The 16,164-nt window shown below is 39.4% G+C and overlaps 1 protein-coding gene across 2 annotated transcripts in view; it reads left to right on the plus strand.

The window, feature by feature from the left end:
- BHD (folliculin) overlaps positions 1-16,164 on the plus strand; it is a 122,795-nt gene that overhangs the window by 84,571 nt on the left and 22,060 nt on the right. For both annotated transcript variants that reach the window (XM_090389316.1, XM_090389317.1), the window contains exon 7: positions 1,289-1,402. In XM_090389316.1, coding sequence (XP_090245442.1) covers positions 1,289-1,402 — 114 coding nt within the window. The remainder of the gene's footprint in view (positions 1-1,288; positions 1,403-16,164) is intronic.

The following is a 16,164-nucleotide window of genomic DNA, read 5'->3' on the forward strand; positions in this document are numbered from 1 at the left end:
TCCTTTAAGAATTATTCCAGTTTCAACAGGATTCGAATCCAAACTTCTCCAAATGAGTGTAAGTGATAAAACCACTATACTGGCACAGAGGACTTGTTAATGGAGCTCACAAATGCTCTAAAAGGATGAGAGAAGCATAATACCCAGCTTACTCCACAAATTAGTAGAAAGTCTTCTATGACACAGTGAAGTAGTGTATTTTTCTGATTTTCATCCAAAAGACATGGAGTAGGTTGCACATATTTCATAATAAGTTGCTTTTCACATGTCATAAAATATACTGATCTACCATGAAACCATTTCATGGTTTTGTGAGATATACAGTATATGTGTTTCTGTTGCTAGCCAACTATTTGCCAGATTCCATTATTATTTAAGATCATATTTCAAAATAATAAGATAAGGGAATAGTTGTCATTTTCCATATAAAATTATATATATTTGCATCACCTAGTTATGCAGTGCAGAATTTTAATATATATTTCTTTTTCTGAGTTCTAAGTATTTGTGGGGGAAGTGTATTCAGCCTAGAAAAAAATTATTTAATAGTATGGTGTTTAGAGTAAACACAGAGAAAGTTTGGTAGGAACCCATTAATTTCATAAGAACAGGAACATTCCAGTACAGGTCTACAAAGTGCTGGAACAAAAGGATCACAGTGAGACCCCTGTGTACATAACATTATTGTTTTTGCCATATTTTACTACCAAATACTGAATACATAAGGAAGGGGAAAAAAACCACTTCCCATATCACCTGTCTATTTTCTTTCTAATAATTTGTCTAGTTCCTTAAATTTATTCAAAAATCCCTTCAACAACACTGGATGAAAGCAAATTTTTGGACAATTGTAATGGTGCTGTTTTTTTATTTATTTTGTAAGATAAACTGGCACTTAAAATTTTGTTTTGATATATTCCATAGAGAAATTTACTGAAAGAGCAATATATGTATATATGTACTTTAGCTATATATTTTTTTTTTGCTAAATTTTCAGTTCTGTTATTTTCTATTTCAGTTCTAGTTGGTGTGAACTATTTTTTATCTTTAGATACAAAGCACAGCCTGATTGTTTTAATATTAAGTTTTAGATCTGAAAATATTTAGGACAAAAGCCAACTTTAGTATAAATGATGAATTAATAAAAATAAGATAGTTTTATTTATTGGATCTTTATTTTTCCACATAAAAACACAATTTCATAAACTCTTGCAATACATTTTTACCATATTTCATCTACCAAATGCTATTTTTTGATATTTATTAAAAATAATAAAACATATTACAGCTTGTTGGCAAGGATGTATTTCACATCTTGGCATATCATGTAGTAATTGGAAACCAGATCATCTTCAGAGCGCCCTCCAGATTATTGATTAGATCTTTTATTGTGTGTTTGAGGGTGAGTACAGTTTTTATACTTTTGCAAGATAACATATAATCTGACAATAACTATATTGTAAAATTTCATGGAATTTTTCAGGAAAATTTTTAATGTACTGATAATAAGGTACAGATCATAGTTGCTGACTCAAAAGAACCCATAGGCTCTGTATTGCATCTGCTCATATTAGTATTCTAGACTTGGGACTTTATCTAATGGCTCTTGTGTGGAATAATCAGTCCCAGCATCATAATGTGTCAATTAAAAGGATAACTATACATTTTATATTTTGTCCTTAAAACTTTTTTTTTTTATGTCTAATTACATATTCTAGCACAGTGAATGTAATAGTATAACTACCCAGGTTAAGTTCTTTAAGTAAACAAGTCATTTCACTGGTACCTATAACCATTATCACAACGTTATTCAAAAAGCACTTTCTCACTTCTTTAAATTGAGTGGAACTACAGCGGCTGGTGATGCTGACCACCGGTGGTAGTGGTATTGGCAACATTAATAGTCGAGGTGCCCCACTAATTTCAAAAGAGAGGTTGAGGGTTGTGAACATTATGCAGGCTGGCATGAAGGCGAGATAAGTTGGCAGAAGAGGAAATGTGAAGGCTCTACATTGCTTGCTATCCCTACTACTAAACGCATGGTACTCTCTGCAACTTTCTACGGAAGTGCGCCTGCACAGGCATGGTGAGACGGTTGTTTTTAGTGCTCCTGAAAGCCACTTGATTTTTCTACTTTAAGTGAATGTTTAAATGATCTGACACGTAACAGTGCAATGGCCAAATGGTTTTACATCTCCCAAGGTGAGAATCTACCAGATCTGTTCATTCTAACACATCTAAATTGTGCATAAGTGTTATTGAACTAAGCATGTTCTGCTGTGGAAGATTGCCATTTTCAGCAGTTTAGATTTCTGCCTAATGGATTGCAGCCCATTCAATTACACCCCCAGTCAAGGTGAGAGAGGAGTGATAATCTTCCCCCCCCCCCAGGTGAAGTCTCTCAAAGCAAACATCATAAAAGGGTCCTGCCGCAGGGTGAAGCATCATACAGCATTAGTCACAAAGCCCTAGCACAGTGCCTGAAGTGCCTAATGGAAAAGGCAGCCACGTGTCCCTGGGAAGTTTTGACGATCCTCCATCTCACATATTTTTGTCATTCAGAATGTTGTACTGGTAGTGCAGCTATTCTTGACTGTCTTTTTGGACTAAAAGCAAATATGTTAGATGCTTTTATAGAGGGCTCCACTGTAACACCTCTTATGTTGAGATGTCCAAAAATTTGAATGATATGGAAAGGTTAGTGGTAGATCTAACTATAGAGAATGAAAAGTTGAGAACAAAATTAAATGATCTTGGAATGTTGAGAGGAAACAACAAAATGTCTTGCCAACCATTTCGGCTCCCATCTATGTGGGTGTGGCTGCCTTAGGCACTGGCAAACAATCTCAGGGTGATATTAACTTACCGGATGTTCATACAAATTATGTACTTATAGTTAAAGCAAATGCAGATAGTAATTGTAAAACTAGTGAGGAAGTTAAAGCTGAAATTTCTAAAAACCCTAAACCTGAGTTTAAAAAATTAAAGATTAAATCAATAAGAAAAATAAGAGATAAGGAAATTCTAATTGAAACTGATAATGGTAAGGATCTTAATAAACTTAAATCATGCCCCAAGTTCAAGGAGCTAAATTTTTCTGTGGATTCCCCTAAAAAATTAAACCCAACAGTCATAATTTATGACATGCATAAAGATGTCAATTACCCTGATTTTCTGGAGGTCTTATAAAATAAAAACCTTGTGGATCATGGGATTTCCCAGGAAGATTTCTAGTCTGTTAAGGTTCATTTTAAAATCAGATCTCGGAACGAAAACGATCAATGTTAGATTCTTGAGATCCCAAACAGATTTAGGAAAGTGTTTTTGGCATCAAATTGTAAGGTTTTTATCAAATGGTCTGTCTATGGTATGAAGGATATTTACACAGCATCACACTGTTTTAAATGTCTTAGCTATGGACACTCAGCTAAAAACTGCCACCAGCCAAGTTTACCTGCGGACATTGCAGTAACTTGGGTCACAAAATTCAAGGTCCTCCTAAAATGGAGGAACCTGTTGTTTGCCCAAATTGTTGGCATAAGAAGAGGAATGCAGACCATTCCTTCAAGGATGTTAAGTGTCCTGAATTTGTGAAAACCCAAGAGCTAACAAAAATTCGGACTGACTTTACCTAACTCTGAAGTGTCTTGTGTTTATACTTTACAGTTAAATTGTCAATGATCTTTATTGGTTTTAAATAACCTTTCTAAGTTAATGGTCCAACACAAACTTCAACTTTTAGGGCTACAAGAATTATATTCTTATAAGGGTGTGGTCAAGGGCCTCCCTCTCAGCTGTCGCATTATTTTCTCAAACCCTGTTACAGTCAGGGAAACGTGACTACCAGGGTCTGGGCTGCCCTGGTGGTTGCTGACTCCCTCATTACTGTAACAAAAATTTTTTTAGTCTTTGCTCCACTCATGCTGCATGTGCATACTTGGAAGGCTGTTTCAGAAAAATTTATGTGGTTTCATTGTATGCTCAGTGCAGTCAGGCCATTGGGCCATTTCTAAATTATATGGAAGACATTCTGATCCAATTGTCTGGTTTTCCCATCATTTTTATTATGGGAAAACTACTCTTGGCTATTCCAAAGCCAAGAGTGGGCTCTTGGCTTTGGAATAGCTCTACTACAGATTCTAAAGGGGAGCTATTGGAAGAGTTTATCCAATCCAATAATCTCACTCTGTGGAATACTCCAGGACATCTGCCAACTTTTGTCTCTTGGCCATTCCTGTATTGATGTTACCCTTTCAAACTCTGCTCTTGGTAATGGCATTTCCAGCTGGCTTAGCCATACATCGTGGTGCTTGAGTGACCACAACGATCATCACTTTTACGATCAGTCATAGCAACAATCCTAGGGCTATCAGGTGCTGTTTTGACTTCTTGTGGTTTAAAACAAAAAATGTTGATTGGAATAGCTTTGATGTGTTCGTGAGCTTACTTCTGAAGAAATAATTGTCCACCTTGGCTCTCTTCCTGCCAATATGCAGGTTACCAGGGTTCGAGAGATTCTAAACACGATCTGTGAGACCACTCTAAAAAAGAAAAACGAAAAATAAATTGTGTTTCATGGTGGACCCCAAATCTCACTATTCTCATAAGAAACTTACAAAATACTTGTCATAATTTTCAGAGAGCAAAGAGAGCTAACAGGCCCAGGGCTGAGATTGACAGACTTAGTGAGTTGTATAAATCCAATAGAAGGAGTTATTTCAATACCATCTTCCAAGAGAAAAAACTCACCATAACATGAAGATCTGTGGGGATTACCCTACAAACTTGTTACTAACAATATTCATTGCGAATGGTAATGAAACTCTGGACTGTAGCTGTCAATTAATGCCATTTTGGATGGGTTGCTCCATGAGGACACTGCCTCCTGTGAAAACCCCATCCAAACTACAAAGATTAGATCATTTATCATACCAAGGACCCCACGCCGAGGCTCCTTTTACAGATACTGAGCTAGAATCTACTATCTCAACCTTAAGGGATGGAAAATGTCCTGGACAGGATCTCCTTGAGGTTTCTGTTCTTAAAAGATTTTGCAAAAACTGCCCATTAATAATATTAAATCTTATGAATGCTTGTCTGTCTTCGGGATTATTCCCGCTGCCTTGGAAACAGACTAAACTTAAACTTCTGCTTAAGTCCTTTGACAAACCCTCCAACGATCCGGCCTCTTACAGGCCCATTGCTTGGCAAAGTCCTTGAAAAATTAATTGTTTCTCATTTTCTAAATTACTATTTAGATAGAAATCTAAGTTCCCCACTTCAGTTCGGCTTTTCCCATGGAAGGTCTTCTGTTGATGCTATTTGACAGGTTTGAAAACAGGTATTGTTCAAAATTCCAGTTCCAAATATGTCCTCTGTCTCTTTGTTGACTTCAAAGGGGCATTCGACGCTGTTTGGTGGCCAAGTGTCCTGGTGAGGTGTACCGCCTCCTTTCGAATTATTTTGATTCTCGCAGCATCACTTCAGGATTTTGTTCTGCCTCAAGATCTGTAACTAGGGGGGCCCTCAGGGCTCTGTTCTTGGCCCTGTGTGCTGGAACATGGTCCTTGATGGGTGGCTTTCGGTTGTTCGTGATGACATCCTTCAGCTCGCTTACACAGATGACCTAGTTATTCTGATTTTTGGTAATTCCTGCCAGAAGCTTGAGCACAGAGCAAATGAAGTTCTTGAGGACTTGAATATCTGGTGTCAAACACATAAACTTCAAATCTCAACTAATAAAACAAAACAAATGTTACTAAAGGGCTTCCATGACGTGAATAGACCACCTGTTATTAAGCTAAATGGAGAAATGATTAGGAGTACTAGGCAGCATAAATACTTAGGAATTTATTTGGATGACCATCTTAATTTTAATTATCATGCAAAATAGTACTTCAGAAAATAAAAGCTATAACCAACCTATAAAATTATTAAAATTATCAAGAGTACTTTTGGTGTAAAGATATCTTCTATTAAATTATACTACTCTTGTATATTTATACTAATTTTGTGTTATGCGGCTAGGGCTTGAGGATACAGAATTGGTAATTCCCTTGTTCAAAAATATCTTACTCAAGCGCAAAAATTTTTTCTTCTCGCTGTAAGTAGAGCTTGTCGAACTGTTTCTACAGCTGCTCTCCAGGTCCTCAGTCGTTGATTGCCAATCCAATATTAAGTAATGTTACACTATCTTTTATATTGTAGAAGAAAAAATGTTCCTGCAGTTGTAAATGGTATTACTTATAATGCTGACTTACAAGAAAACATAGACATTAAAAGAATGTTGTAGAGCATGGAAAAATACTTGGTCTGCTTCTACCTTGGGTGAGGAGACCTTTAGGTTTTTTTCCCGAGGTTGTTGATTATGATAAGAAAATGGACTGCTTCAATCCTGGCTTATACGTTATGTTTCTATATTAGTATTAGTAGTATTAGTAACGGCCACATGGTGCAAGAAAGCCTATGGCTTATGCTGCACCAGCCAAAAAAAAAAAATCCGAACAAAACAATGATAAAAACAAAAAATAAATAAATAAATAACTAAATAATAATAATTAATAAATAAAAAAAAATAAAATAAAAAATAAATAAAAAGGAAATTAAACCTATCATCCTATGCACTTCTCTTACCCGAAAGTACTATCCAGATGACCTTTGAATTTCCCCAAACTGTCGGCCTCTACCACCCATGAAGGCAACTTATTCCAGTAATTTATAACTCGCTGGCTAAAATAAAACTTCCTGCAGTCCAATCTAAACATTTCCCCCCGTAACTTGAATTTATGTTCCCTAGTTCTAGCATCATTTATAATCTTGAAAATTTTGTCCTCATTCATTTTACTGATGCCTCTCAGAGCCTTAAACACCTCAATCAAATCTCCTCTAAGGTGTCTAGTTTCCAAACTCTGCAACCCACATATTCGAAGTCTTTCTTCATAAGGACGCCCTTTTGCCGATCTCACCAGGCGAGTTACCCTTCTTTGCACCCTTTCAAGAAGTTCGATGTCTTTTCTTTAGGTGCGGTCTCCAAACTTGAACACAGTATTCCAAGTGTGGTCTAACATAAGCCTTATATAATGGGATTATCACGTCCCTATCTGTACTTGCAAAAGTTCGATAGATCATCGATAGGACACCATGGACCTTCCTTGCAAGCTGTTTACAATGCTCAGAGAATTTCGTGTCTGACCGTATCGTAACACCCAAGTCCCTTTCCTCCAGTACTGGGTTTAGTTGAACTCCACCAAGTGAATAAGTTTTTTTGGGATTACTGTTTCCCAGGTGTAATACCTTACACTTTGTTGGATTAAAGCACAGCTGCCATTTTTCTGACCATTCTTGAAGTCTAACTAGGTCTCTCTGAAGAAGCTCAGCTTGACATTGATCATTAACTACTCTACCAATTTTAACATCATCTGCAAATTTAGACATCACGCCCTCTATCCCTTCATCAATGTCGTTTATGAAAATTAAAAACAACAGTGGTCCTAATACTGATCCTTGGGGAACCCCACTTCTTACATCAATCCAATCTGAGGAATAGCCATTTATCACAACCCTCTGCCTCCTGCCCTGAAGCCATCCTTCTATCCATCTAAGGATTTTCCCAGTGATTCCAACCTGTTCCAGCTTATAAAGCAACCGTTCATGTGGGACTGAGTCAAAAGCTTTGCTGAAATCTAAATAAACAATGTTGAAATTATTCCCTAAATCCAGCTCGTGAGTGACCCTTTCGAAATAGCGAACCAGATTTGTTAAACATGATTTTCCCTTTACAAAACCATGCTGAGTATCCTTGAGAATTTCAATTCGATCCAAATGATCCTGAATTCCACCCTTGATCATTGCCTCCATGATTTTCCCTACTACTGAAGTCAGACTGACAGGTCTTGGTATTCCAGTCATGGCAGTCTTAACTTTAAATTGTCTCACTAGGATTAAGTAACACTCCTCTCTGCAGTTGTGGTGCTCAAGAAACGGTTGAGCACCACATCTTTCATTGTCCTCTGTATGATGATTTAAGACTGGACTTTCAACTTCTCACAAATGTATTCGACTGCTCTGAACTGTCAAGATTAGTTAACTGTTCTGAGAATCATACTGCCTTCTCCACCTATGCGGAGAAACTGTTTAAATGGAGAAAAAGAATTCTTACTCCTGAGGGTCAGTAAAATACTAACTTAATGTTAATTGAGTAAAAGACTGCCATCTGTCCGTTGGTTGGAAAGACTTTACTGTTTTTTTGAATTTTAGATGGAAGGGTTTACGGCCCCTTTCTATTGTTTGGAAACCAGTAATTGTGACTATTCTTTTGAAGTATAAATCTTTACATTGCTCAGCTGGTTGCTGGGGGCTGATCACTTTGGCTTATATGCAGACTGTTTCTGTTTTCTCTTACCTGATATATTGATCAGTCTGCTGGACTCCAAAGCCCAGTGTTTATTTTATATCATTATCATTGTATATAGTCTTTTATGTATCATTAATCATTGTATATAGTCTTTTATGTATCATTAATCATTGTATATAGTCTTTTATGTATCATTAATCATTGTATATAGTTGCTTTAAATCCCCCTTCGTGTGCACATCTCCAGTCCATGGGGACTTTCCCCGAGTCCAAGGATGTTCTCTTGGATTTCAGGAAAGCTTTTGACACTGTTGCGCATGGAAGACTACTGTACAAATTGGAGCAGAATGGTATTAAGGGTAAGTTGCTACAATGGATAAAGGGATGGTTGAGTGGGAGAAGACAGAGGGTGGTAATCAATGGCTGCTGCTCTTCGTGGACTAATGTTATTAGTGGAGTCCCACAGGGTTCGGCGTTGGGTCCACTGTTGTTTTGTATATTTATCAATGATATTGATGAAGGTATATCAGGCTTAATGTCGAAGTTTGCAGATGACACGAAGGTTGGCAGGGTTGTTAATGACAGTAATGGCAGTGTGCTACTGCAACAGGATCTAGATAATTTGGGCAGATGGGCTAAGAAGTGGCAACTGAAGTTTAACCTTGACAAATGCAAAGTACTGCATATGGGTAGAAGTAACCCCAGAGAAACGTACCAACTGTGTGGTACTACACTTAAGGTGGTAGAAAATGAAAAAGACCTGGGAGTAATTGTGCAGTCAGATATGAAGTTTTCTGAGCAATGTAGACAGGCTGCTAGAGCAGGTCATGGGGTTTTGTCAATGATATATAGGAATTTTGCTAGCAGGGAAAAGGAGGTGATTGTCCCTCTGTATAAGGCAATGGTCAGGCCACGCCTTGAGTACTGCGTACAGGTCTGGAGGCCTCATTTTAGGAAGGATGTAGATTTGCTTGAGCGTGTACAGAGAAGAGCAACACGATTGGTGAGGGGAATGAAGGGATCCTCTTACCAAGAGAGGCTTAAGTTCTGCAAATTGCAGTGGCTGGAGACTAGGCACCTGCGCGGTGATCTGATTGAGGTCTATAAGGCCTTGAATGGGTTGAGCACGCTGAATTCTGATGGGATCCTCCCACTTGTTCAGAATACGAACCTACGGGGACATAAGTTCAAATTAAGAAAGGATAGATGTAGAATAGATGTGCGGAAATTTGCCTTTAGCCAGCGGGTGGTTAATTGCTGGGACAAACTTCCATCTGTCGTTGTGGAAGTTGATAGGTTAAATAAATTTAAGGAGGAACTGGACAGGCAATTGGAGGGTATGGTGTGATTTTTTTTTTTTTTTTTTGGCTGATGCTGTATAAGCTCCTACACTTGCTTTCTTGCATCAAGTGCCACTACTACTACTACTACTACATAATTATGGCTAAGGGTTTGCTTACTTCCTTTGCTGCCTTCTTTAATATAACTGGATAGATCCCATTCACTCCAGGTGCCTTTCTTATGTTTAACTTCAACAATTTCTCCTCTTTGCTTTCAGTTATTACAAAATCATTAAGCTCCCTGTTAAAGTTTAATTAGTTTCTGTCCTTCACTTCCCTAAAGAATTCCTCGTGTGTTAATGTAGATGCAAAATACTTATTGTTTGTCAGCTATCTGAGCAGGATCATGAACAGTCGAAATATCGATATCAAATGGACCAATCTGATTCATCCCCTTCCTTCTAGAGTTTATATAAATAAAGAAGTCCTTGCTGTTTTTCTTAGCATCCTTTGCCAAAGATTTCTTGTAATCTGCCTTCACTTGCCTAACCTTTGTGACTGGATTACAGACTAGCTTATATCTACCATAGGCTTCTGTATCGCCTAATAATTTATTTGCATCCCATGCATTTTTCTTCTCTGCCATGGTGCCTCCGTAGCCAGGTGGGCAGGAGCAGCAGTGCATAGCACACACTTCTTGATTAGACCGGGGTTCGAACCCATGACCACCAAATACGGAGGATGCAGAAAGGTCAGGGAATGACCACGCATATCCCCGGAGCAATATGGCCTTAGTTGCTAATGCTCCTAAAAACCAAAATAACAACAACAACATTCTCTGCCATGCTTCTCATTAGTTCATCTGACATCCATTAAGCCTTAACCTTGAACAGTATTTTTTAATCGGTATGAAAAGCCTATAGCTTCCACGATTAATTCCTTAAATGACTGTCTGAGACCACTGTAGTCGCCTTTACGAAAACAAAAACCCTTCCCTTTACCCTGGCACCTCCGTAGCCAGGTGAGAAGGAGCAGCAGTGCATAGCACACGCTTGATTAGACCAGGGTTCGAACCCGTCACCACCAAATACAGAGGATCCGGAAAGGTCAGGGAATGACCACCACATATCCCGGAGCAATATGCCCTTAGTTGCTAATGCTCCTAAAAAAAACAAACCCTTTACCCTTGATGGTAGGTTACATCTTTAAGTAAATGCCACATCAGTACACTGTGATCCTTGTCACCTAGGGTTCCTTTACCTGCAAATTCTTAATGCATGAATAATCACTGCTAATAATCATATAAAGAGTATTATTCTCTCTAGTTGCCTCTCAAACATGCTGCTGCAGAAAACAATCATTTATTGAAATCCACAAAAGTTGCTATTGTGCGAGTGACCAATCCACAAGTTCCAGTCAAATTTTTTTTTGGTAGTTGTTGGCACATCGGCTTCTGTGGCCATAGTGCACCTTCCAAGGTTTTTGCAGTACATTGATCCAATCCCGAGGCAGTTAAAAGCCCATAAGTTAAAATCCCACATTACAAGACATTATGATTTACTGGCCCTCTATTTGTCTGTGCAATTGTTTTTCATACTCATTAGAGTCATTAGGCCTATCATACACTCCTACTCATTTTTGCTATCCCAGTGCTTATGTCAAACCAAACCAAGATGTATTGCACAAAGTATGTTCTAAAGGCAAAATATATATATATTTGTGCATAAAAAAGCATAGATGTTCTTTCAGCTCATTTTTATCATTTTTAAGTATATAAATATTATACATTTTTATCACTTTTAAGTATGTAACCTGAGTGATCACTGAATTATGACCACCTACGTAATACTTTGTAGATCCTCCTTTTGTCCTCAGTACAGCAGCTATCCGACGTGGCATTGATTCAACAAGATGTCCGAAGCCTTCGGGAGGTATGGCCAACCAAGCTGTGTGTAATGTGGTCAGCAATGCAGGTATGGTGGTGATTGGTGTATTCTGACGCCTGATATGCCTTTCCATTGTTTCCCACAAGTGCTCTATGGGATTAATATTGGAGGAGTTCAGAGGCCAATTGATATGCTGGAAGTCAGAACTGTGTTCCTCAAACCATTCCTGTACAACAAGTGCCCAATGGCTCAGTGCATTGTCATCTTGGAAGACACCGTAGTCATTCGGGAAAAAGTGTAACATAGCGGGGTGTACACAGTCAGCAAGCAGTTGACGATAGTGGAGACCAGTGATACGTTGTTCCACATGCACCAGGTGGAGGCAGTTGTATGCGCCACACCATACAACTGCCTCCACCGGCCTGCACTTTTGATACCATGCATGATGGATCAAGAGCCTCATGTTGTTAACGCCAAATCCGTACACGATCATCCATGTGGAGTAAATAACGTAACTCATCCGACCAGCACACCTTCTTCCAGTCTTCTAATGTCCAACTTGCTTGCTCTTTGCACCAGGTGAGTCTTTTATGCCGATGAACCTTGGTTAGGAGAGGATGCTGTAGGGATCATCTGCTGGTATAGCCCATAAGTGCGAGCATGCGATGCATGGTCATGCCAGATATTGTTCCAGGTTGGCCCACGTTGTATTGGGTAGTCAACTCTTCAACAGTGCTGCGCCTGTTTGCCTGTACGAGTCATCAGACCCAGCGCTCAACTCTAACATCAGCCTTTCACTGACCTTTGCAGTTTCGCTGTCGGGTCGTTTGACCATTTTGACACCAGTCCTGGAACACTTTAACAATAGCTGCTCTCGAACACCCCACCAGTTCAGCGGTTTGGGAAATCAAGGCACCAGCTTGTCGAGCTCCCACAATCTGTCCTTTATCAAAGTCCGATAAATCCTTCCTTTTACCCATCACGCTCGGAATTTTACTACCTACTGAACCACTGACACTTTATCTATGCTTGCTATGTAGATCAACTAACTGCGCACTCTCGTACCTCATGTGGTCAACGGATTGCATTCAGTTTTCATAGGGGTGGTCATAATTCAGTAATCACTCAATGTATTGCCCTGTCTCATCTTACCCACATAATTCAAGTTCTAAAGTTGCCATTACTTTTCTCTTTAGTGTAAGTTATAAATAAATAAGTAAGTTATAAATTAGTAAATAAATTTGATGAATTTGAGGTATTGCTCAAAACATCAAAGGCAGATATTGTTGGGATTTCAGAGACGTGGTGTCACACAGATATAAGGAATGCAGAACTGGAATTTGGGGAGTACAGTGTCTACAGAAAGGATAGACAGGATAGCATTAGCATTAGCATTAGTAGAGGCATTTGATGCAAGAAAGCAAGCTTATGCAGCATCAGCCAAAAAAAAAAAAAACCCCACTTCCACTTCACCCCTCTGTTCGTTCAAAATACCTGTCCAGCTGAGCCTTAAACTTATTTAGGCTATCAACTTCCACTACAAGGGATGGAAGTCTGTTCCACCAACCAACCACCCGCTGGCTAAAGGCAAATTTCCGCACGTCTATCCTACATCTGTCTTTCCTCAATTTGAATTTATGCCCTCTCAGGTGATTATTCTGAGCTAGAGGAAGAATCCCATCAGCATTGAGCATGCTCAAACCATTCAAGGCTTTATACACCTCTATCAGATCACCTCGCTGGGCCTAGTCTCCAGACACTGTAACTTGCAAAACTTAAGCCTTTCTTCGTAAGAGCACCCCTTTGTTCCATTCAATAGGAAGGGAGGAGGGGTTATGCTATTAGTTAAGAAACACAAAATCCAAGGAAGTGAAGCCAGTCGACATCGCTGGACAGTGCAGTGTCGAGTCAGTTTGGTGTGACATAAGCATTGGGAGATCAAAATTGAGAGTAGGAGTGTGCTATAGGCCTAATGACTCTGATGAGTATAATAACAAACTGTACAGAGAAATAGAGTGGGCCAGTAAATCAGAGTGTCTTATAATGGGGGATTTTAATTTCCCAGATATTTACTGGAATTTGGGGACTGGTCACTCACACACTAGCAAGGCTTTTGTGGATTTATTGGATGATTGTTTTCTACATCAGCATGTTCGGGAGGCAACTAGAGAGAGTAATACTCTTGATTTGATTATCAGTAGTGATTCTTCATGCATTAAGAATCTGCAGGTAAATGAACCACTGGGTGGCAGTGATCACAGTGTGCTGAAGTGCGATTTACTCAAAGAGGTAACTACCATTAGGGGTAAAGGGAAGGGGTATTGCTTTCGTAAAGGCAACTACGATGGACTGAGACAGTATTTAAATTCTATAAAGTGGGATCAACTGATGATGTTACCAACAGCAAATTCAAAATGGGAAGCATTCAAAGAACTTATCTTGGAAGCTACTAGGCTTTACATACCAACTAAGAAATATTGTTCAAGGTATAGGCCTAAATGGATGTCAGATGAACTAATGGGGCATATGGCAGAGAAGAAAAATGCATGGGATACATACAAATTAACACGTGACACAGAAGCCTATGATAGATACAAGTTGAACTGTAACCAAGTTACAAAGGAGGTTAGGCAGGTGAAGGCAGATTACGAGAGATCCTTGGCAAGGGATGTGAAGAAAACGTTCTTCACTTATGTAAACTCTAGAAGGAAGGGGTTGAATCAGATTGGTCTACTTGATATCGATGGGTCAACTGTTGATGACCCTGCTCAAGTAGCTAACAAACTAAATGAATATTTTGCATCGACATTCACACATGAGGAGTTATTCAGCGAGGGGAATGCCAGAGGTGTATTTGGCTCTAGCAGTAAGCTGGAGAATCTTGTAGTAACTGAGAGTAAAGTGGAGGAGAAATTGTTGAAGATAAACACAAGAAAGGCACCTGGGGTGGATGGGATCTATCCAGTTATATTAAAGGAGGCAGCAAAGGAAGTAAGCAAACCCTTAGCCATAATTATGAGAGCTTCCTTGGACTCAGGGGAGGTACCCATGGACTGGAGATGTGCAAATGTGACCCCCATTAGCATTAGTAGAGGCATTTGATGCAAGAAAGCAAGCTTATGCAGCATCAGCCAAAAAAAAATAAATAAAAAATAACCACTTCCACTTCACCCCTCTGTTCGTTCGAAATACCTGTCCAGCCAAGCCTTAAACTTATTTAGGCTATCAACTTCCACGACAAAGGATGGAAGTCTGTTCCACCTACCAACCACCCGCTGGCTAAAGGCAAATTTCCGCACATCTATCCTACATCTGTCTTTCCTCAATTTGAATTTATGCCCTCTCAGGTGATTATTCTGAGCAAGAGGAAGAATCCCATCAGCATTGAGCATGCTCAAACCATTCAAGGCTTTGTACACCTCTATCAGAACACCTCGCTGGTGTCTAGTCTCCAGACACTGTAATTCGCAAAACTTAAGCCTTTCTTCGTAAGAGTACCCCTTTGTTTCATTCACTAATCTTGTTGCCCTTCTCTGTACTCGTTCCAGTAGCTCTACATCCTTCTTGAAATGAGGTCTCCAGGCCTGTATACAGTACTCTAGGTGTGGCCCGACCATTGCCTTATACAAGAGAATAATCACCTCCCTATCCCTGCTAGAAAAATTCCTATATATCATTGACAATACACCATGAGCTACTCTTGCAGCCCGTCTTCACTGCTCAGAGAACTTCATATCTGCCTGCACAACCACCCCCAGGTCCCTTTCATTCTCTACCACTGTTAGTGTAGTACCACAGAGTTGATACATTGCTCTGGGGTTGCTGTTTCCCATATGTAGTACTTTACATTTGTCAATGTTAAACTTCATTTGCCACCTCTCAGCCCATCTGCTCAACCTTTCCAGATCCTGTTGCAGCAGCATAGTGTCAGTAGTGTCCTTGACAACCCTGCCAACCTTCGTATCGTCTGCAAACTTGGACATTAAGCTTGATATACCATCATCAATATCATTTATAAATACAGAAAACAATAAAGGACCCAATACTGAACCCTGAGGGACTCCACTAATAACATTAGTCCACGATGAGCAGTGTCCATTGATTACCACTCTCTGTCTTCTCCCCCTCAACCACCCCTTTATCCATAGCAGCAATTTGCCTCCAATGCCACACTGCTCCAATTTGTGCAGCAGTCTTCCATGTGCAACAGTATCAAAAGCCTTTCTAAGATCCAAGTATATAATATCAAAGTTATTCCCTGCATCCAGTTCTTTTGTGACTGCATCATAGTATCCAATCAAATTGGTCAGGCAAGACTTCCCCTTAACAAAACCATGCTGTGTCTGAGCTATAACTGAAGTCTTGTCTAGATGATCCTGCAGTGCTTCTTTAACCAGTGCCTCCATTAATTTTCCGGGAACAGAAGTTAAACTCACAGGTCTATAATTACTTGTGTCAGCCTTTGATCCTCCTTTGTGAATTGGGGTCACATTTGCACATCTCCAGTCCATGGGTACCTCCCCTGAGTCCAAGGAAGCTCTCATAATTATGGCTAAGGGTTTGCTTACTTCCATTGCTGCCTCCTTTAATATAACTGGATAGATTCCATCCACCCCAGGTGCCTTTCTTGTGTTTATCTTCAACAA

This window comes from Mastigoproctus giganteus, chromosome 14 (assembly GCF_048544385.1).
Source record: "Mastigoproctus giganteus isolate SK-2022 chromosome 14, ASM4854438v1, whole genome shotgun sequence".
Lineage (NCBI taxonomy): Eukaryota > Metazoa > Arthropoda > Arachnida > Uropygi > Thelyphonidae > Mastigoproctus > Mastigoproctus giganteus.